Source organism: Platalea leucorodia (assembly GCF_965183815.1).
Source record: "Platalea leucorodia genome assembly, chromosome: 12".
NCBI classification, from domain to species: Eukaryota; Metazoa; Chordata; class Aves; order Pelecaniformes; family Threskiornithidae; genus Platalea; species Platalea leucorodia.
In genome coordinates this window covers 12637208-12659066 of record NC_138834.1, presented here as the reverse complement: position 1 = coordinate 12659066, position 21859 = coordinate 12637208, and the positions used below count along the sequence as shown (strand labels likewise).

Genomic DNA, 21859 nt, shown 5'->3' with positions numbered 1-21859 from the left:
TCCCGGCTGAGCGTGTGCCCGTCCTGCTCCTCGGAGGTTTCCAGCTTAGGGAACTCGAGGGTTGTTGCTTTGCAGATGCTGGAAACAAATGCAACGAGGGATTGATCGTAGCGATGCTGAGCCAGGTGCAGGGGGACCAGAGGCCTCAGTCAGCTCAGTGCCATTCTTGATGTGAGTGTATTAATTTAGTTTTCCACTCTCACACGAGCAACAGAGTAGGGAATCAGTTCAGTGGAAATCTTTGGAAAAAAACAGAGTTTTATGTGAAGTGGCCCCAAGACAGAAGGGTTGGAGGGCTGCATGCATCATTTTGGACCCCCCCCGTGAGACCCTGGCGTCCCACTGTTGCGGTGGGGCCAAGTGACCCTGGGGTGGCAGGAATGGCCGGGGGGGTCGGAGCTGTGCGGAGGGAGCACCAAGATATGTCGGCTCCCGAGGGATTCCCACAGGAACCTGGTGTTTGCTCCAGCCAGCAAAACCTACCGGAGGCGGCAGTGGTTTACAGGGTGGGCTCAGGCAGCTGTAATTTGCTTTTCAGTTTGTTTTTGGCCACGTGGCTGCTCTGGCTTCAAAGAGCCGGTTCGAACGACTGCGGAGCTGCTGGCTGCTGAAATCCTCCTGCTCAGCCTCGCCCCTTAGTCTTGATATTTTTCCAAGCATTGTTTGATCCTTAATTTTAATATTCCCGAGGCTTGGTAAATAATTGCAAATGAGATAAAAAGAGGCATTGCATTGCTATGTCGTTAAAAAACTACGGGACCTGTGTAGGTCTGTATTGATGAGAGGCCAGATTTCGGGGGGGGGGGGGGGGGGGAAGTTGATTACAAGGGTTTTATTCTGTGCTTATCTGGCTAATAGCAAGGTGTGTTTTCCTAATACTGATACAAACAATAAATGTTTGGCCAAACATTCAGAGTTATATTAAACTTGGATTTTCTTGGTTGCACTACCATGTGTGGGACAGTTTGTTTAAAAGCAAAACTATGGTTTGCATACAAATTAGGACTTTTTTGTTTTGTTCCTTGGCGAGTGGGTGGTCGTTTGATGCTGTAGTGAAAGGTGGGGATGACTGTTGTGTTCCCGGAGTGACTTGCTTTTTCATGTAAAATTTAAAATTACCAGGGAAAACGAATGTTCTGACATATTCCTAAAAGCCAGTAACTGATCTTGTGTGCTGGTGGGGGGTACTGATGCACCTGGGGCAGCGCAGCAGCGCGTGTCCAAAGTCCTGTAGGTTTTGGAACATAATGTATCAAGCCAAAATACTTCAACCAGACAAATTTTTGTTAGGTTTTCAGATTATGAAGGACAAATGGCAATGTAACAGCTCAAATTTGGCGTCCTTTTTTTGTCATTTCTGTGGATTTTTTGGTCGCTGTTCCTTGCATGTTGAATTCTCTCTGTTGAGCTCTCTTGCTCTGTGAGGTGTTCCTGCATCCCTTGATGGGAGCAATCCATCTGCAAAGAGCAGAATCCAGCTAAACAAATAGAAGTACAGACAAGTCATGTATAAAATGTGTGTTTTTTTTAAACAGTTTATGGTGCCTAGCGAGGGAGGCTGTGACCTGCAGTGACTGATGTGCTTGGTCAAGCCGTCCGTGAGCAGACCCATCAGTGCATCAATGAAAGATCCATGTGTTAGCTCGTTAACCGTCTATTTACAGTAGAAAAAAATTATTTTGATTATTCCGTTTATTTCCATCTCGAGGATGAATTGCATATTCTTCATTAATCTAAGATTTTTGTAGCATGCAAACCCACTGTGGGATTCAGTGTAAACAAGGTGGAGCCCGTGGGTGTTTTCTCTCACTCCAGTAGTGCTTTCTGAGCGGAATAAAATAAATGAAGGCAGGAGCAAAACGTAAAGAAAAAGGCAATTGTTGAGCAAAGCTAATGAAAAGCCTTCAGGGATCTGTTTCTCTGGAGACAACCTTTCTGCGTGACCTTGGACAAGTTACGCGGTTTTGCTTCTGGGTGTCCCCGCTTTGAGATTTGGAGCCTGGGGGTGGTGAGATGGGTCTTAAACTGCTCTGGACCCGCACATGGTGTTTTCCTGGTGATATCCAGAGGTTGAAATTCTTCTCAATCAGGGAAGAAAATACCCCCAGTAATAATTGGCTGTAATTCTGCCGTCTTTTGCTGCACAGTAGGCACGCAGGGCAGGGCTGGGAGGTCAGACGGAGTGGTGAGCGTGTCTTTCCACAAATGGTGTTTGGTCGGCGGGGGAGAGTTTCAGCTCTGGATTCTCCGACTCTGCTCGTGAACCGATTGACTGTAAAAAAAGTATGTGGGGACAAGATGGGGCTGAGGGGATTCGCTCCATGGAGATGTCTGCTGACCTGCGCGCTGCCAGGCTGCTGCTGACTTACTGCCACGGCTGAATGCGATGATGGAAAACTAAATACAGCAGAAGGGACTGCGGAGAGAAGATTCGAGACCTCGATTATTGGCGTGCGATGCTTCGGTCCTCCCTGCACCCCTGTCACCAGTGAAGGCACCTGCGTGCCTGTTCCTTCCAGCTGGTGCGTCGGGGGCTAGTGCGGTGTGGGTAGAAATGCACTTCGTGAGGCGTGGCATGAGCCTGCTACTTAAATCCTCCTTTGCTTTTCAAGGAACCAAATTATTAGCAAAAATGACCTTTCCTGAAATGACTGTAGTGCTGAGTGTGAGCTGCATCAGTGGTGCCCTCACCCCGTGGGGCACCTTACCCCGTGCCATGCTGGCAGACGTTCGAACGCAGAGGGAACGAGGGCAGCAGAAGAACCGGAGGGGATGGGAAGAGAAGCAGAAAGTCGCAGGACGCGGAGACGTCACAGCCGTATCCCGTTGGCGTCCTGCTCCTGGGATTTCAAGGCTGGAGGTTCAGGCTCTGGCAGGTGGAGCTGGGTCCTCTGGGGATGAGCCCTAGGAAAGGGAGCAGGCAGCGGGAAGGCTCCCCATGGCTACCTGGAATGGGCGATACATCCCTGCGCAGGGAGAGGGGAGTGAGGGGCATCCCCCGGCCGGGGGTGCTGCGGCAGGAGCCGGGCGCTCCTGCAATATTCCCTGTGTTGGTCCGGTCGGCGCAGGGCTGATACAAAACTGCTGCGAGTGTGTCCTGTGTCAGTGCAGAGATGGGCCAGATAACCCCCAAACCAGGTCGCAGAGGTGAGGAACTGGTTGTGTTTAAGTATTTTTAAGAATAACCTTATAACAAAATTAATTCCTTGCAGAGGAATGAGAAAGTCTCAAACCCAGAGAAGCAAAGATGCCATTATGTTTTACATTTTTTTTCTTTATCTTTTACCCCTTAAATAATTCTTCCTTTGATGCACAGAACAAGAGAGGGGGTACAGTGTTACCTAGTTGGCAGGAGGTTTAAAATGCTAAATTGTGTTTTGCTTTTGAAAGTCTCGAGAGTTTTCTTGCTGTGTAGGCACGGTGTGAATGGATTTTCCTGGAAGGGAGGAGAAGGAACAGAAGAGGTTTGGAAACTGGTGAGTGGTTTGATATCAATAAAATAAAATTTAGTAAAAGCGGGTGTGAAGTACCGTGAAAAAAAAATCAGTATTGTTTTTGGCTGTTTTCAGGCAGGTATTATATTCAAGACACGTTTTACTTCACACTTGCGTAGGTGAATATGTGTGATTTTTTGGGGCATCATACTTTAAAAAGACAGAAGGCATTTGGAGAGTTGTGAGAAATACCCAGCAATCTAGGAAGCAGGAAAGAATCAAATTTTATTTCAAAAAAAAAAATCAGATTATGAAGCTGTGACAGCTGAAGGTTTTTGCATAGAAGAAAGGCGGCCGTTTCTTCCTTGTGTCTGCAGGGGGCAGAGGCAATCCCTTAGTTTGGAGCAGGAACATAACCTGAGTGTTGAGAATAACTCTCTGCTTACAAGATACACGAGTCCTAGAGCACGAACATCTGGAAGCAGCATTTTCAAGAAAGGGTTTGACAGGTCGGTGTCAGAGGTGGTGTGGGTACTCTGGATGTTGCCTCCGTATTTCTCCATATCCCTTCTAGTCCTATGTCGCTGCTGTAAATATTATAGACGCCTTTCGCTGTTACCTGCGTGAAATGCTTTTCTTTATAGGGTTCTCCATTTCTTTGTAGTTGTATTAAACTTTACTATTTGTTCTGTTTCTTTAGGTCCTGGTTGTATTCATATGGCTGAGTTTTGGTGTTTTTTTTTTTTTTCCTTTGTTTTGGAATATTTGGGCATTCCTGGAAAGGGTATTTCACGGCAGTATTATACAGTATATTATTATAGTTATTATAATTAGTATATTATACTTAGTACATTATATGATGTTTCAATGCAGGTAGAAGTCCCCAGAATTATTTTAAGGTGTTTTTGTCATGCTGCTTCCCATATGGTTTGAAGTGAGGACTTGAAATTTGGCGAGGAGCCTGTCTTTGTGTAGCTGCTGTTGCTCTCGAAATGCAAATGTGCCCCGACGTGGTTAAGAAGAGGCCTCCGAAAAGGGGCTGGTTTTGTGTTTTTCCATTAGAAACTTTGAAAACCCGAACAGGTGAAATTTCCAAAGTTTCTGTTTTCTCCAAGCCCGTTTCATGCCTCCCGTGTGCTGGGGCAGTGCAGGCAGTGCAGGCAGCTGCCTGTGCGTGGTGGATGCAGGGAGAGGAGGAGGAGGAGGCATCTCCTGGCCCCGAGTGCGGTGGGATGAGAGCTGCGGAGAGGAGGGGGAAAGGGAAGGGAAGGAATGAGGATATGGAGCCTGCGGAGAGCATCCTGGGGGAAGGATCACCTTCAGTTGGAGCCTTACAGTTGTGATCTCCCACCACACGTCCCCGCTTCACGGAGCTGAGCCCCTCCTGAGCCCTGAATGAGGAAGAGGTGCTGTGGAAAACGCAGTATGTAATTTTATACATGTAGACTATAACAAAGCAGGAGGTGTGCTGAGTTCGGTGCGTGTGATCCACCGAAATTTTGGTGCCGAGTGCTGGGTTTTGCAGCCTGTACGGTTGTGCTCCTTTCGGGGTGTGTAATGGGTATGAAAATGTTTGAGAAAGACCTTGAAGTTGGTTAGATGCTTAAACTAATGTCTAAGGTCGTAGAGTGATGAAACTCCCCGTATGTGAGTGGTCTTCAGAGCCTGCAGAGATGCAGCGGGTCCTTGCACGGGGCAGCCCTTCCTCCTGGCTGTGCGCAGTGCTGCTTTCTGCAGCTGAACCCGGGAGAAGTTATTTCAACTGCTACAAATAAAGCATTTCTGATTGTTTTTAATGGATGAGCTGGAGTTTGAGTTGTTTTAGTACCACTAATCCTATTAGAGTTCTGGATTTCTAAAATTCGTCTAATGTTTTTATTGGTTGGTTTTGGAGATGGACCTTCGGCTGGGGCTGCACGGCTAGAAGGCGCGTCCCCTGGGTGGTGGATAGGGGATCCCTCTCCGGAGGGTGCACCGGATAAAATGGAAGAAGGTGCCGCGAACCAACGCAGCCTAAGGGAAGGCCACCCTGACAGAAAAACCACTGGCCCTCCAAGTCATGGGGGTTGGGCAGGAGGCCAACTACCTCCTCCTGGGGGAAAAAAAAAAAAAAAAAAAAAGTTGCAGAAACGACGAGCATCAGAAATGGCAGGGATGGAGAAAATCGGTAACGAAGTGAGGAGGAGGAGATGGAGCTGGATCGGTCATGTCCTGAGGGGGAAACCGGCGGAAGACTGCGCTGTGGCCCTTGACTCCAGAGCACGCAGCCGCAGACCGATCGAAGTGGAAGAACGATGTTCGCGCCTTGTGTGCCTCCTGGCACTGAGAGAATTCAGATCAGATTTGGAGATGGATGTGGCACAGCTATGCAGATGCCAGAAAATTAAGGACTACGGATGTTTAAAAGATCAGTTGAATAATAATGATGAGAAAAGGTAATGTCACGCTAAAGTGTATAGCCCTCTGACTTCTGGTGGATATGTGTGTTTAGTGGTCACACTCGGGAACGGGAAGGTAGAAAATACTTGAAGTTTCTCCGCTTTGTTTTAGAATTTCATCAAACTTGGACAAAGAAGTCAGACTAAACCCAAACTACAATCATCATCCTAACCTTTCCTGCCTAATTTTCTTCTGCACAAAGTATTTGGAAGGTAGAAGTTGCAAGGGAGGGTGTATTTTTAAAATCTGATACAGTTTTTTGGAGATGGAATGGTTTGATAGTGCCAATAAAGCCTGAGGGTCGAGCCGGTGATCTGGGAGGCGGTGCGTGTCTGTGGGGGTGCTGGGTGGGCCACAGGGAGATGAATTTTCTCCTTCTGGCTCCCCTTGTTCATCATTTTATCCTGGTCTTTTCCTGCCCTCTGGCCCCCCTGGGCCAGCCCTGGGTGACCCTCACCTCCCACACCCTTCCCCACCACTCACTCACCCACTGATTTTCCGTTGCTCAGCAAGAAGTAACGTCACCATTTGAGTATTTCTCACAGAAAGCAAGCAAGAAGAAATTCCATCTTGACGTAAAGTGACATGGCAGGGAGCATTTCCCAGGCACCTCTTGCCAATCTTGGGACCAAGGTAACTCTTGTTTTTGAGCGGAGTGAATTAAGTTCAGGGATAAATCTGCAATCTGATTTTAAACAGGGAACTTGAAGCATTTAGATGAGTAACTGTGGGTGTGACTTAAATATTGGCAGGAGAAGGTTCATGGCAGCTGGCAGAAGAGATGCAGAGCTAGTTATAGCAGTTTGTGAACATTAGACTGATTGAGAGGATCTTAGCTTTGCTTTCTGTGATCCTTCCTTGCAGTTACTGCAATAGGAGTATAGCTAAACTGTGTTCAAGTCACCTCTAGAATAAGGAAGTTGCTTAGAAGAGCAAAGCAAAGAGCGTCTTGGTGGAAAAAGCTTTTCCCTAGCGATTTAGACAGTCATCCAATGCATTTTCTTATAGTAAACCTGGGGAGATCACTGAGTTACATGCCATGGGTTTGTCTGGTGAGGGGGGAAACCTCGCCAGGGACTATGCAGGGAGTTGAACTCGATGATCCTTATGGTTCCCTTCCAGCTTGAGATATTCTGTGATTCTATATTTGACCAGGACCCTGTACCAACGTGTTCATACCCAGCAGGTTATTAGCTCAGCCCTGCTTGTCCTGCCTAGTTGAGCTTCATGACCTTCACTCCCTGCCAGAGCAAACTTCTGCGAGGCTCAGGTGGTCGTCTCCATGCCCGACTCCTCTTGCTGTCCTGCCTTCCAGACCCAAGTGGAAGGTTCTTCCAGCTCAGCATTAAACCCTCTCTCGCTCTCTCTCCTTAGCAGGCTGCGGGCTGTGCTTGAAGCCTGGGGTGCAAAGCTGGCCCCAAGAAGAAAAAGGCATTGATCCTGTAGGTCTGGTGTCACCTACAGGGGCCTGGGCTGGAAGCCGTGCCTGAACTGGTCATAAATAGTCTGATTTTCAGGGAAACGGAGTGACTGTAGGAAATCGCAGCTCTGCTGATCATAGGAATGCACATGAGGTTTGGGTGTTTGTATGCAAAAGACGCGTATATGATATATATATATATATACACACACATACAAATGTGCGTGTGTGTATGTATGCCTCTCTCTCGGTATGTATACATACATATACTGATATATAGACGTATATACATATTGGCTCTGATCTTAGTGTCAAAACACAGATCCTGGCTCCATCTGGTTCTTGGATCTGATAATAGAAATGGAAGTGCTTGTTTTGAGCTAACTCCCATCAGGGCCTTCCCCTCCAATTAAAAATTGCTGTTCTTGTGGTGTTCGTGTTTTTTTCCCCTTGAAAAACTGCTAGTTCTTACCCAAAGCATGAGTATATTTGCAAACAAGTTAATAAAATTTTTGCGTGCATGTGCATTGCCAGCATTAGTTTTCCCTGCCTCAAATGCGTAGTGTGGTGATAGTTTGATTTTCCGGAATTTGTCCTTTTTCCACCCAGAATGCTTGCAAAGTGCCTGCCTTTTTTTTTGTATATGTATACACAGAGAGTGGCTGCAATTTAAAAGATGGAATATAAGCCTTTCCTTCGTTGCTATAAAAACCTTGCAATCCAGCTAAAGTGGGAGAAAACTATCAAGTATAAACTATTAGTACTTGTAAATAGTTGACAGCAGTCGCATCTCCAATTCCCCAAGCTGTGATTGTGTATTTAGCTGCACATCACACAGTAACACCTTAGCTGCAGCTGCGTGTCTTATATTGAATTGTGATTTATGCCGCATTTTTCCTCCGGACTTGCTCGTTCTCCGGAGACCAGTAAAATATTAAAGGCTGGGAAAATCCAATCGTCCCACAATGGAGGGGCGAGAAAATAGACATCAGGAGGGCATGCGGTCGTGAAACCTCAGAGGTTTTGTTATTGAGCTGCTTGGGAGATGTGAAATGTAGCTGCGCGAGTGAAATGTTTAATGAAGTTTCTGATAAAAATAAAGAAATTCTGACATATTTTAAGCAAGTGTCCTAAAAATAACCTCCAGCAGCATTTAAAGGGACAAGCTTCCAAATATCATCCTCACCCTGCAAAACAGCATGCCTTTGGTTTTCAGACTGAATATCTGACAGCCTGTTCAGCACTGCTCCAGAGGCAGCCTCAGCGAAACCTCCCCGTGGTAGGACCTGGTGTTATCTTTTTCCCCCCCTTTTTTTGGCGGGATGATGCCTGTTTCTGGCAGAGATGGAGTTAAGGGTTGCTCCGTGGTGCATGCTGGTAAGAGGGTGGTTTGATGGTTGCTGCGAGCTGGGTGCCGTAGTGCTCTGCTAAGAGCATGTGGCAAGAATTTATTATGTGAAATGTGGAACTGTAAGTGCAGCGATGCAGCCGCCTGGCTGACTGCTGAATAAGGACATTTTCTTTTTTTTAATTTCTTTTTTTTTTTCCATCCTAAAGCTAACAGCCATGTAGCCTCTGCGAGAGCGATCCTGCTGTGGGGATGAAGGGTAGGGGCTGCTGGGAGACAGGATCCATCCGTTCCTTCTGCAACGCCGGCTGTCTGAATAAATTTCACAAGGGTTAGTGGCCTTCCCGGCGTCCTCCTGCCGTCGCTGCCGGACGGATCCAGCCCAGCGTGCACTCCCTCGGCATCCGGCGTGGTGCCTTCCCCTGCCGTGCAGATGTGCTGGGGAGTGATGGAGGGGCTGCTCTAGCTAGCGAGGTGCCTTCCCGGGATGGGGGGGTGTTTAACCCCACGCAGGAGCCCTGGAAGACAGAGAAATATGGAAAATAGTCTGTGTGGGTCTGTCGGTGGCGTTCGCGTGGCAGCACGGCATCTTACCTACAGACGGGGCTCTTGGGCATTGCGTGCTCCGTCCTTTCTTGGTTTGGTTTGAGATTTGTAAAGTGAGTGGCGCTTGCTCTTTCTGCTTTATCAGGTGTTTAAAAAATACAGTAAATCACCCGTGGTTCAGATTTACTAAGTTTTACTGCTAAGAAGGTTAAATTTTATGGTAGTTTGTTCTTTTGTGTGCCTTTAATATCACAAAAAAGAATTGGTTTGTTTGTAATGGGTAAATTAGTTCTTGCTACAGTCCGTTTGGACCTGTTACTTGGTTTCAGTAAATTAGATATATTTTTTCAGTTATAAGCCAAATTACTTTGCAGTTGAGATGAAATGAGTGCGTTTCTGTGTTTGTACTGTAATCCAGCCTGCCCATGCGTTAGTCTGACATATCGCGAGAGGCAGAGATGTTCTCCAGGAACATCTGAGTGGCGGTGAGCTATAATTTAAGGCTGTGCTATCTCCTATCTGTTATTGCTCCCGAGGTTACTCCAGGCATTTCCCATTGCCAGTCCCAGGAGAGCTCAGCACTGGGCATGCGGGAGTGCTGTTGTTTATGGGGCAAGCAATGCTCTCTGCTCAAATCCACGCTGCTTTGGGGCAGAAATCCCTGTTTTGGGAGCACTACCGAACAATTTTGGTGTGTTTTTTCTGGGTCAGATCCTAGGATGAAGCAGAACAGGTCTTCAAGGGGGGGTCCCGCCTTTCAATTCAGACAACTTTTGTGTTGCGTCGTCGGTGGAGGGGCCAAGCGAAACCATGCTTCTCACACAGCAAAGAAGAGGGATGATGGTGAGAAATGAGGATTTCTGGGATGTTCAGAACCTTCCTTCCAGACCGTTGAGGGCTCCTCTGATCCTGGGCACAACTCGTTGCTTACTGTGCTTTATTTATATTGCTGTGGTGCCCAGAGAGTCCGTTCCTGCTGGGAACTGGTGGCAGTGGGTGATGCACACCTGGACTTCCTTGGTGGTCACATCAATTGTTGCTCTTTGGATGTAGTTTGGCATAATTAATAGGTTTAAGGAAGGAAAAGTCACAAATCCTACAAAAATTCATTAGGAATCAAGTCACTGTCTCCTACAAATATTCATTAGGAATCATGTCGCTATCTCCTGTGTTGGATTCATCTCACCTCACTCTAGGTGAGATCACCTTATATCCAATTGAAAAGCTGAAGCCTGATCTCTTGACCCAGACTGTCTTTGTCATTATATAGAGAACTGGGCACCTCCGAGAGCTCTTTGCTTCCTCCCAAAATAGGTTGTCTCCAACCCTAAGGGAAGCTTGGGGGATCTGCTCAGATATGGACTTCCCATTTCTGGCTGTCAGAGGTAGGTGAGATGAGTCATCCCGTCTTCTTCAGATACAAGTGTTTAAAGTGGCCGGTTCCAACTGCTGGTCCCATTTTATTTTCATTAATGCGTGGTCTGAAGCTGTCTCTGCGGAGCAGCACGTGAGCATCAGGCTTCCCTTGATCGGGTCCCTGCGCAGTCCACGTGGACACTCGCCTCCGTCCTACTCTCAAGCATCACTTCACAGTAAGTTATTTTATCTAAATGTAATTTCCTTCTGCCAGAAAAAGGCATGGAAAGGAGAAATGCAAATAGGTCAAATCAAAATTCAAGCAACTGAGGATTTACAGCAGGCTTCAGATGACCAAAAAAAAAAGCTTTTTTATCAAATCCAGATTGTCCTCTTTCCTTTGGTTTTCTTCTTGAGCTGTTTTTCTAGCAGGGTGACGTAAGGACATGCATGTAACAGGAGATCTGGACACGCATGCACAGCAGTTTATGTAACTAGGCTTGAGTGGAGAATAAAATGCCCCAAACCAGAATTATTCTCACAAAAAGCTGAAACCAGCCTGATTCCTGTTGCATGAAAATCGAGGGGAAGGCGGTGAGTGGTGAGCACGGGAGAAACGGCGAGTGGGGCTTCGGGGGGACCTTGGTAACCACAAGGCGTGAACCTTGGGAGATGTCTTCCAAGGGTGTCTGAGGTCAAATTATTTCTGGTTTGGGACTGGGAAGGCGTTAGATGGCCTCGGTGTCTTGGCAACAGGGAGTGATAGAGAGCACAGAGCCCTTTTTTTTTTGCAATTTAGCAACTTTAAAATTCAAATATCCTCGGGGTTTTCCGTAGTTCTGCCTGTGCTGGTTCCCTGTAGTCTCACCCAGCAGTTGAAGTGTCCACCCTTGTTCTGCCTGGTGCAGGCAAAACGATTGCGGCTGCTTGCAGCCACCACGGACACGTGCACTTCTTTTCCTGGGCACATCGAACATATTAATCGTGGGACTGCACGTGTAAAATTTAATCCGTATTGTATTATATGTGCAAAATATAGGTGTGATTTTTAATAGTTTCAGATGTCTTTCATTAGCCTTTCCTATGAAAGAAGATGCCCCACCTGATCTCCATAGCCCTGGGCAGAGCGAGAGACTCGTGGCAGGGGCTGAAGGCAACACGCAGCCCTCTTGGAGTGGACACCCCAAATCACAGCCTGATTTTTTCCTCCATTTTAGTGAATATTGGGTTTATCAGGCTGCCTTTAATGTACCTCCAGCATCTCCTGATGCTGGAGCTTCCAGAGGCTCTGTGATGGTGCTTCGTGCCAGCAGGATGAGGTGGGGGTTGTTTTCCTGGCTGGATTGGTCTTTTTCTACCCCAAAAGCGTCTTTCCCCCATTTTCCAGTGGGAAAATGATGCTTTTGGGGAAGCTTTGCATTGTATTTGCATTGCATTTGACATGTATAAAGGTTTCCCTGTATGGCAGGGGGCACATCTGTATGCCACATGTGGAGCATATTTAGCAAACGTAGAGGGATCTTGGCCCTGGAACATGAAAAGCAAATAGTTTTCACGTTTTAGCAGCAAACTGAACCCCAAAGCTGGGAGAATGTTGACTTTTAAAATCAATGTACTGTAAAAAATGTGATGTGCAAACTGTGCGGTGAAAGTCTCTGTGATAAGTACGTTCCCCATTGGAAATGCAGTACTTTTCCTGGAAACGAAAATATTTCCCAAGGATGCTTTGCTTTTCATTTAGAAATCCTCATGCTGTAATAGTTGTTTTCTACAAAAATTTTGGCCTTAAATCCACTTATCTCACCAAAAAGGAGCCATTTGAGGTATGTTTAAAACGCTGATGACTTTTAATGAGGAGCCCAGGGAAAAGCTGGCCCCGGCTTTTTGCTCCACAGGAGATTCCTTGCAAACAAAAGCACTCAGCCTGGAGGCTTTGGGTTGCTTTTAATAGTTGCTTTTGTGCTTGTAAGATGAACCCAATGCAGACCTTGAGCTCACACAGTGACAAAATAAGGTGAAAAAGGAATTAAGGAGATGTTTTGTACTCTTCTGTATTTGTATGTTAAAGGCCTGATCCGGTTCCGCTAGAGCTGATGGGGTCTTGTCTGTTGGCTTCAATAACATCGGCCAAATTAAGGAAGAGGGACTGAGGTGTTGAAATCTTTAGAGAAAGAGTCAAGTGTTTTATTCTGTGTTACGATAATGGGTTTTATTCTGCATTACGATACCAGGTTACAGCCGCCCGCCTTATGCCATGGGAGTACAGGCTAGCAGGAATAAGACCACACTTACTGTGCATGAAAAGGTTGGTAGGTAGCTGACAGATAATTAGCTTATCTTGAGTTAATTTTGAGGATCTCAAAGCCCTTTCCAGCAGAAGCGACTAAATACAATGATCCTGCTTGCAGAGGAAATTTGCAACAGAAATATCCCTTGCCAGGTCCACTTGGTGCATTTGGTGCCGGGGCCTGAGTTTCTTACCATGTCCCCTGCTCAGCAAATGTAATCTGTCATTAATATTTGATCGTAATATAGGTGATAATCATCTAATGAAAGTCAAATCCTGGGCTGCCACCTGGCAGCGACCAGGGCTCCCCGGGTTGGGTCATCAGCACGTTGGGCTCGTGGGCGATGAGCACCTGCACCAAGGTGCACGTGTGTGGGAATAGTTTCTACCCGGGCCATGAAATAAGTAGATGAAGAAATAAATTTCTATAGCTACCTACACAGCAGTGTGTATTTATTTCATGGCCCTGCTAGAAACCATTTAAGTGAATGTTTAAAGTTGATGTACAAATCAAGCCTGCTATACAATGAATGTTGGATTAAATTTTGAGGAGGGACCAGGCACGCGTGGCTGCTGTAGTGATGGTGGTGGACAATGCTGCAGCCTGCTTCCAAAAGCAGAAATGTTGATTCAGCCTTTTTCCAGATTTATTTAGAAATCTTCCAGGGGGGCTCTTGCCTGAGAGTTTTGACACCTCCTTCCTTGGCATGTCCATCCATGAGCAGAGGAATGCCAAAATAGAAAGTAATATCTAATACCTGTCCCCTGAAACCCACAGGCACATCCCGTACTGTTTCTCCTATGTGCTATAGAATCATATAGAATCATAGAATCGTTAAGGTTGGAAAAGACCCTTAAGATCATCGAGTCCAATCGGTAACCTATCGCTGCCAAGCCCACCACTAAACCATGTCCTCGAGCACCACATCTATCCGTCCTTTAAATACCTCCAGGGATGGGGACTCAACCACTTCCCTGGGCAGCCTGTTCCAATGCTTGACTGCCCTTTCGGTGAAGAAGTTTTTCCTAATATCCAACCTAAGCTTCCCCTGGCGCAGCTTGAGGCCGTTTCCTCTCATCCTATCGCTTGTTACTGGGGAGAAGAGACCAAGCCCCACCTCTCTACAGCCTCCTTTCAGGCAGTTGTAGAGAGCAATAAGGTCTCCCCTCAGCCTCCTCTTCTCCTGGCTGAACAACCCCAGCTCCCTCAGCCGCTCCTCATAAGCCTTGTGCTCCAGACCCTTCACCAACTTCGTTGCCCTTCTCTGGCCACGCTCCAGCCCCTCCATGACCTTCTGGTAGTGAGGGGCCCAAAAGTGAGCACAGTACTCGAGGGGCGGCCTCACCAGTGCCCAGTACAGGGACACCATCACCTCCTTGGTCCTGCTGGCCACACTATTCTTGATACAGGCCAGGATGCCATTGGCCTTCTTGGCCACCTGAGCACACTGCTGGCTCATGTTCAGGCGGCTGTCAGCCAACACCCCCAGGTCCTTTCCTGCCAGGCAGCTCTCCAGCCACTCCTCCCCAAGCCTGCAGCGTTGCCTGGGGTCGTTGTGACCGAAGTGCAGGACCCGGCACTGAGCCTTGTTGAATCTCATGCAGTTGGCCCCGGCCCAACAATCCAGCCTGTCCATATCGTTTCTCTGGAAAGCAAATCAGCTAGAAAGGCATCTCGCTGAGATGTAAAAGCATGAAGAGATGCTAAATCCACTGGCTCCTTGGTCGTTTTGTTCCTGGGTTAGCTGCTGTCAGGGTTAGATGTCTGTAGTTTGCACTGGGGTTGTGCCTGGCTTGCGCTGCTGAAGGGCTGTAGATGTTCTGTTATGACTTTAGTGGTTGAACAGCCATTTGTGGCTGCTGTTTTCCCTTTGTGAAAGCGCTTAAAGTCTGTAATCAGGGCTCTTGGTTTCATCTTTTTTAAAATAAAGACTGAATGTTCTACATCTATCAAATGTGTTACATAGGGTGTATTTACATAGTGCCCTGCCTGGGTTTCTTTGCTCTAGATGGTTTTACCAGCTGCAGCGGTGAAATAGCGATATGGGGGTGTCCATGGGGATGTTTAGAGATGTTTCATGATGTGGAAATCCTTGCTTATTTTAACCAGCGTAAGCAAAGGGAGGAGCGGCTGGGATGTTCGCTTGCAGAAGCAAGGAAGGAGCCACCCCTTCAGCTGCCCTCGGCCCCACGGACGGTGGAGGTGGATGCGCGGGTATCTGCGTGCACACGACGAGGCACCGCAGCGGTTTGGGCAGCCTCTGCAGCCCCACGGGGCTTGCTAGGATGAGCTTGTAGGGCAGCAAGCATCCGATGGGAGTCCTGCTCTGCAACGGGGAGCATTGCATTGCCTGCTGAGCTGGCCAAGCTGCTTCCTTCGCAGCAAGCAGTCTCGAAGTTCAGCGAGGTAGGAGAAGCATGCACCAAGGGCAGGGACTGTTCATTTACTCTCTGAATTCTGCCCTCTCTGCCCCTTTCCCGGTCATTTCTAGCAGTCGTGGAGGTGGGTTCCTGCCCATGCACACGTGTGGCTCAGTTGGAAGAGCACGTACCCTGGGGACACACAGGTACTGGAGGAAATGGATGAGCTGCCCGGGCGCTCGCGGTGCAGAATCAGTGCCAGAGCGGATCAGCACAAGGCAGGAGAAGCTCTCGTCCTCCGAGCTAATCGGCAGCAATCACTAACAATGTGGGCTTATTACTGTGTCTTAAATACAAAGAGGAGTAATTAGGGAGGAAGTGGCCATCTTGACAGCCTGATGGTGTAATTAGAGACCAGAAATGTGTTTATAGAATTGGAAAGAACGGAGATGAACTCCCAGCTCCATCCGAACGGGTCCGCAAATAGAGGCCCTGTGTACAGCAGAAATGGATTTATTTTTTTTCCTTTTTTACTGACTAGGCGGCACTGGCAGCCAGCACAGCACTTCAGGGAGAAGATGCTATATTGGAATGACTGCCCTTCTCCCTGTCTGTGCTATTTCCCAGCCAAACCTGGACTGGGGGCTGCTGACGGGGAAGCGATTCCAGGGGTAAACTGCTGGCTTAGAGGATCTTTTTGCAGTAAATCCTTGATAGTAACTGCTGTGTAGAGAGCAGTGTGGCCCAACCCCAGGGAGCCACTGCCCATCCTGCTTTGTGGTCCTGCAGAGCTGCTGTCAAAGCATGTGTCCCTGCAGTCATCGCTGCTCTGCTTGCAGTTCCTGGGGGGATCAAAACTGGCTTTACATTTGCTAATCCAGCAGAAAACGAGCCTGGCCATAAGGAGGAATGGTGCAGCGTGGTTCGGTGAGTTGTACTGGCTTGTTGCAGTGGTGGATGAACACCAAGGAGCCTCAAAGTGCTTGTTGAGGCTCCCTGATTGCCCCAGTCCTGGCATGAACTCAGGCAGCTTAGGGGTGGTTTTAACCTGTTGTCCATTAGGGTGAAGGCATAGGAGCTTGGTTCTTGAAACCTCCTCCCCGACCCATGGCAGTCATCTACATCATCACCAGAAAAAAAGAAAAACAGGCTAGGTGATCCCTGAATTTGCAAAGTAAAACACAGGTGTGGTACTGTATCCAGGAAGGAGCTATCGTGTTTGAGAAGGTAAAGATGCCCCAAATAGTGCAAGCCCTGCTGAGCTTCTCTTTGCAGTTCATCTTCCCTGAGCGCCAATGCAGCCTGGCTGTGATGTTGCCGGAGATGGACATCACTTCATTGACCTCAGGGCAGGATTTTGATGCCAAAAAGGATTTGGATCCATTGGCACACAGCAGGAACAGTTGTGTAACGACTAGGCAAGGGAAGTGCTGTGCTCCTCTGCTCCCAAAAGGAAAATGGCTGTGGGACACAGTCACCGAAGGATCATGCCTTGTGATGTCTGTCCGTCTGGCTGTGTCACTGTGGCTCGCAGGCTGCCGTACCAACATGTCCCAGCAGACTGGTGTGGGGGGAGCGTGCCGGGTAGAGCTGCTCGGTGTTATCTGCGGCCTTGGGCAGGGAGGAGGAAGCCAATGAGGACCACTCAAGCTGTTGAGATGGCTGGGTGTCTTCCCTGGGGGTGTCAGCATCCCACCCCGAACCAGCCTTGAGGGAACAGCTTGCTTTGCCCTCTCCACCTTACATTTAATGCTGTCATCCCTCCCCCAAGGGGCGAGTGGCTCTAGGGCTCTAGAGGTGAACTCTTCTAAACAAAAACAGGAAAAGACCCTGCAGCACGGGGTTGGGAAGGTCCCTCCATCATGAAGAGCGGCATGAATGTGTTCTTGTCCGTGCCTGTTCCCGTTCTTGCTGTGTTCAAGCTGGAAGGCGATGTGGTAGGTTGGGTATCAGAGATATTTCCCATGTAGGCAGCGCTGTGGGGGACTGCGGGCGCACTCCTGCGTTGGATAACTCGGCATCGAAAAACAGGACCTCCAGCTGGAACAGATAGAAAGGAGCAGAGCTGTGAGGACAGACCTGGCCCAAGGAGGTGGAGGTGGAAAGGAGCTAGGAGTAAATACAGGCTGGAAGTAGGATTGTCCCCCCAGGCAGTGCTGTGTGGTCTGGCATGGCCTCCTGGAGCCCCCGGGGACACACAGTCCCCCCTTGCTGATCTTGCAGTGGGTCATCAGCGGTGACTACAAGAAACACTTCTGCCCTCTTTACTGTGCTGTTATTTTCTGACAGGACCAGAGATTTGGGAAAGCTTTGGAAAAAGTTTTCTCTGAGCTGTAGGATGTGGAGGGGGGGAGGGTGGGTTGGGTGGTTTTGTTCTGTTTTGTTGTTTTGTTTTGCTTTTGGAAGGGAGGGACCAAAACGCTGCCCTTTTCCACAGACCTCCTCACATTGCTGGACAGTCTCCTAGCTCTTTTTACTCCCATCCCTCCATCTCCTCCAGTTTTTCTGTCTCATTAAATACAGAACTTCTCCCAGGCAGATTTCAGATTTCCAGTAACTTGATGAAACTTGAGTAACTTGAGTTCACATTGTGCCTGCTCCTCTCTCTTCTTATAGAATCACAGAATGCTTTGGGATGGAAGGGGCCTTCAAAGGGCGCCTAATCCATCCCCCCTGCAATTGGCAGGGACATCGATCCAACCAGATCAGGTTGCTCACAGCCCCATCCAGCCTGGCCTTGAATGTTTCCAAGGATGGGGCATCTACCACCTCTCTGGGCAACCCGTTCCAGTGTTTCACCACCCTCATTGTGAAAAATTTCCTCCTTATATCTAGTCTGAATCTACCTGCTTTTAGTTTAAAACCATTCCCCCTTGCCCTGTTGCAGCAGGCCTTGCTAAAAAGGCTATTCTGTAGACCTGCTGTGTCACCCCAGCAGCTTTTGCATCAGCTGACTCTTGTCAACCTGGAGATGTTGCAGCTCCACCATCGTGAGGCCCATGGCTGGACTCACATTGTGGGGTGGGAGAGAGGGACAAAAAGAGACACAAGGACATACGAGAGACATGTCGGGAGCTGCTGCATCTCCTGGAGTCTCCTCGTTCAAAGAGCATGGCACATCGACTGGAGCAGCACCTAAGGAGAGGTGATCCCACTGAATTGTGTGGGATCGTGTGGGAGCTGTAGAGATCAATTGGAAGCCAAAGAATAGACGATGATGATGAGCGCCTAAGGACAGGTGATCCCACCGAGCTGCATGGGATTGCCTGGGATCTGTAGAGATTGAGTGGAAGCCAAGGAATAGATGATGATGATGATGATTTTTGTAACACCTTGTAGGCTTTTGGAGCATGAACTTGCTGTTGCTGAAGTGATCCATGGGGATGTGAAGGTGGCAGGTGCCGGGCACGGAGCCTACATGTGACGATCCATCACCCGTGCGTGGCAGAAGGGTTCCCACCACAGGCGCTCATCAGCGGTGCTGGAGTAACTACTTAGTGCTTTAACTTTGTTTGAACATCTGACGGAGCCCTGGCCGTGATGGGCCAATTTGTCACTGAGTGGGACTGATTAAATTACCTTTCGTTTTGTAGGAAATAGGTTGTTAGGGCTGTTTGCCCGTTAAGGATTTCTCTTTTGCCGCCCTCGAGGAGAATAGTGCTTTGTTGCCTCTCTGCTCTGGCATGTTTGGGGAATCTTGCTGCCCAGCAAGTGGAAGGAAGGAGGGAAAAAGACAAGGGAAAGGTGTCTCCTTAGGCAACTGTGACCAGTGCCACGGTGCCAGCCTGCTCTTGGTGCGAGCACTGGCATGCCCGTGCGCTGTGCCGTGCCGTAGCATCCTCTGACACGCGGCGTTTTAGCCTCTCAACAGTATTTTGCAGAAGTGGGGAAAATAGGGGCTTCCTCCTCGTGCTCCTGCTGTCTTGGGCATCTTGCGCCAGACCGCTGGCAGCTTAGCAGCAAGCTGGATCTAATACTGTGCAGCCCACTAATTAGTATCTGCAGCTTCGCTGTTCGTTGTGAATTAAGAAGGCTTGCTGATAAACTGCAGCTTTTAATTAACAAACATGTCAAGTAAAATATACATTTTGTTGCACAGGCGTTCATCCCGCCTTACCCAGGGGAAGATTACCGGTAATTACTGAAGACTTGTTAGCAGTTGTTAGTTTGCAAAGGCGTGCATCCAGTTAACTTGCGTTTGGATCTGTCGCCACGTGTATCTGAGCCCTCCAGCCTGCGGTGAACAGTTCGCTGCGCCCTCGATGCGTTTGCTTGCCTTGGTGCAGGTTTGCTACATACCTCGCTGGAAGTCTCTCACTTTTAGGTGAAATTCTGTGTTTTACTGAAGCTTCACCCTTGCTCTCTGTTGGAAGAATCCTCACTACAATGTAAAAATCTTCCCTGCAGAGGGACTAACTGAAGCTTTGTCTTTCTGTCCTGTTCAAACCCTTCACGAGCCTGTCCCGGCTCCCCTGGGGTGGCCGGTGCTCAGGAGGAGGTTAGCGGAGGTGCGTGCTCCGGGGCTTTGCCTGCGTGTGAGTACTGATGGGGTAGGATTTAAATCCAAAGGTAGAAGTGGGAAGGAGGTGTAAGTCGGACACCTTTTTGGGGCTGCTTGTGACCTGCTTTCACCCTCCCCGTGCCTGGGGCTCTCAGTTACATGCTGGGCAGCAGAGCAAAGGGGCTGGGAGACTTCCAGGTCCTGCAGCATCCCTCCTTTTCCGCTGGCCTGTCCTGACCTTTGGGGAATTGGAGGAAGGTGGGTAACTTACACCTGCCCTGATCCTCTTACACGCAAGTAAGCTGAGCACAGGCGGCTCGGAGAGATTTAAATGCACATAAGGGCATGCCTTAATGGGAGGGTGTCGCATCCAGCTCAGCCTGGGTGGCTGTTGAAGGCTTTCTCCAAAACCTTGGGTGAGCTGAGCTTAGGAGCCTGCAGGGACGTCCCTGTGCGTAACCCCGGGTCTCAAGGGCCAGGGGCGCGTTAGCTGGGCAGTGTGGGAGAAGGGAGGCTGCAGTGTGCCCTCTCCTGAGCTGCTCCGGGCAACATCACAGCAGCAGAGATTTTGGGACAGGCTGCCCAGCCCCTGGCGCACCCGCGGGAGCTGAGCCCCTGTGTCCCAGCAGACCTTCACTGCTGTGCACTGGTGCTAGCCGTCCGAAACCCCCAGCACTGACGAATTTTGCTGTCTTATGTGTGATCCTGCGGTGGCTGCAGGTTTGATGAGGACAGTGCTATCGCGGCCCTGCAGTCTCTTCCCTGTCTCCGTTTGTGTCGCTGCTCCCCCTCCCCGGGAACAAGGCCCCTTGTCATCTCGTTCTTGTTACCGAGGGTTAGCGAGGAAGGAGAGACTGACAGGAATGTAGGAGTGTCCTTTGTACATCTCCCACTGGTTTCCACGGGGATGAGGAAGACCCTGGGGCATGTTGTGTGTTCCCTGCTGATGGGAGACTTCCAGAAAAAAAAGACACTATTGGTAAAAAAAATAAAAAAATCACGGGCCAGGTTCATCTGTGGTGAACCCTGTGGGAGTGGTCCTGGTTACACCAAGGATGACGTTACCCTGCGAAGGATGGGAGCTCCTGTTAGCTGATGTGCCGCTCAAATGCCGCCCCGTTCCTGAGTCCCAGCGCTGCCACTGGCAGTGCTGCCTTTGGCTGATGGATGTCAGGAATAGAGGCCAGCCCATATGTGAGCTCCCCTCCTCGCACCACTGAAATCGTAGATAGACCTGAGCCTGGAAAATGTATAAGCATCATTAAAAATGCATGTTTGGTGACGCACTTAGGAAGACATCCAAGACCTTCCATGGTTTTCAATAGCTGTGTGCCAGGGTGCCGTTACCGTTGTCTGTGGAAGAAGAGGGCATCGCCCCACATCCTCGATGGTGATCTCTTATGTGAGTTTCTGCTCTGAAGAAAACTCATTTCCCCCAAAATATCGTGACGTTTGGATTTGATGCCACTTCTGCATTTCTCCTGGCTTGTTTCAGGCTAAGCGAGCTGCTCATGCCCAGCCCTGTGCCACTCAGTGCCTGCTCCTGCCTGCAGTGCTTGCGGAGACGCAGGGACTTCTTGTTCCCTTGCTTGTGGTGCCACCAAACTGTAGTGGCTCCTCCATTTCAATGTACGGGAGCGGCACAAATTCATAGTAATCACTGGATACTAAAGGATTTAGTGAGTAAATGGACAGACACAATTAAATAACAAAGTTCGTACATTTTTTCATGTCTTTGTTCATCTGTTAGACCAGAGCAAATGACTTTCAATTATTTATGACGGCACTTGTGTCTGTGGGGCTAAATATTCGCCGATCTACTTGGAGATAGTCCCAAAGCCATAGGTAGTGCGAGTCCTCCCTGCAGAGTTGTCTTGGATTGCGTGCTGGCTGCAAATTCGGAGTGTACATATAAATGAGAGGAGGGATGGTTTAGTGAAGTGCAAATTTGTAGTGTTCATCTGGATGTGGATCTTTTTGGCCCTGGAGACTCAGAATGGGTCACGGAGGTTTTTTGGTTCTATATTACTGATATGACTATATCCAAAGATGATAAATGCTTTTGCAGGCAGTTTTATGTGGGGTTTGGTGGAGTGAGTAGCCAAATATCCAGCCTGTCTGTGCAAAATTTCAGACCGATGCTGGGAGGAGATGGGGCCTCCCGCAA

The 21859-nt window shown here is 48.7% G+C and overlaps 1 protein-coding gene across 9 annotated transcripts in view; it reads left to right on the top strand.

Annotated features, from left to right (window-relative positions):
- Positions 1-21859, top strand: part of OSBP2 (oxysterol binding protein 2) — a 135350-nt gene that overhangs the window by 56250 nt on the left and 57241 nt on the right. Inside the window, exon 1 of one of the 9 annotated variants that reach the window (XM_082324872.1) lies at positions 5581-5869. The exons of the other annotated variants lie outside the window; for them this stretch is intronic. Within the exon in view, the coding sequence (XP_082180998.1) occupies positions 5857-5869 (13 nt within the window). The 5' untranslated portion in view covers positions 5581-5856. Of the gene's footprint in view, positions 1-5580; positions 5870-21859 lie in introns of those variants that run through there. 9 annotated transcript variants of the gene reach the window in all.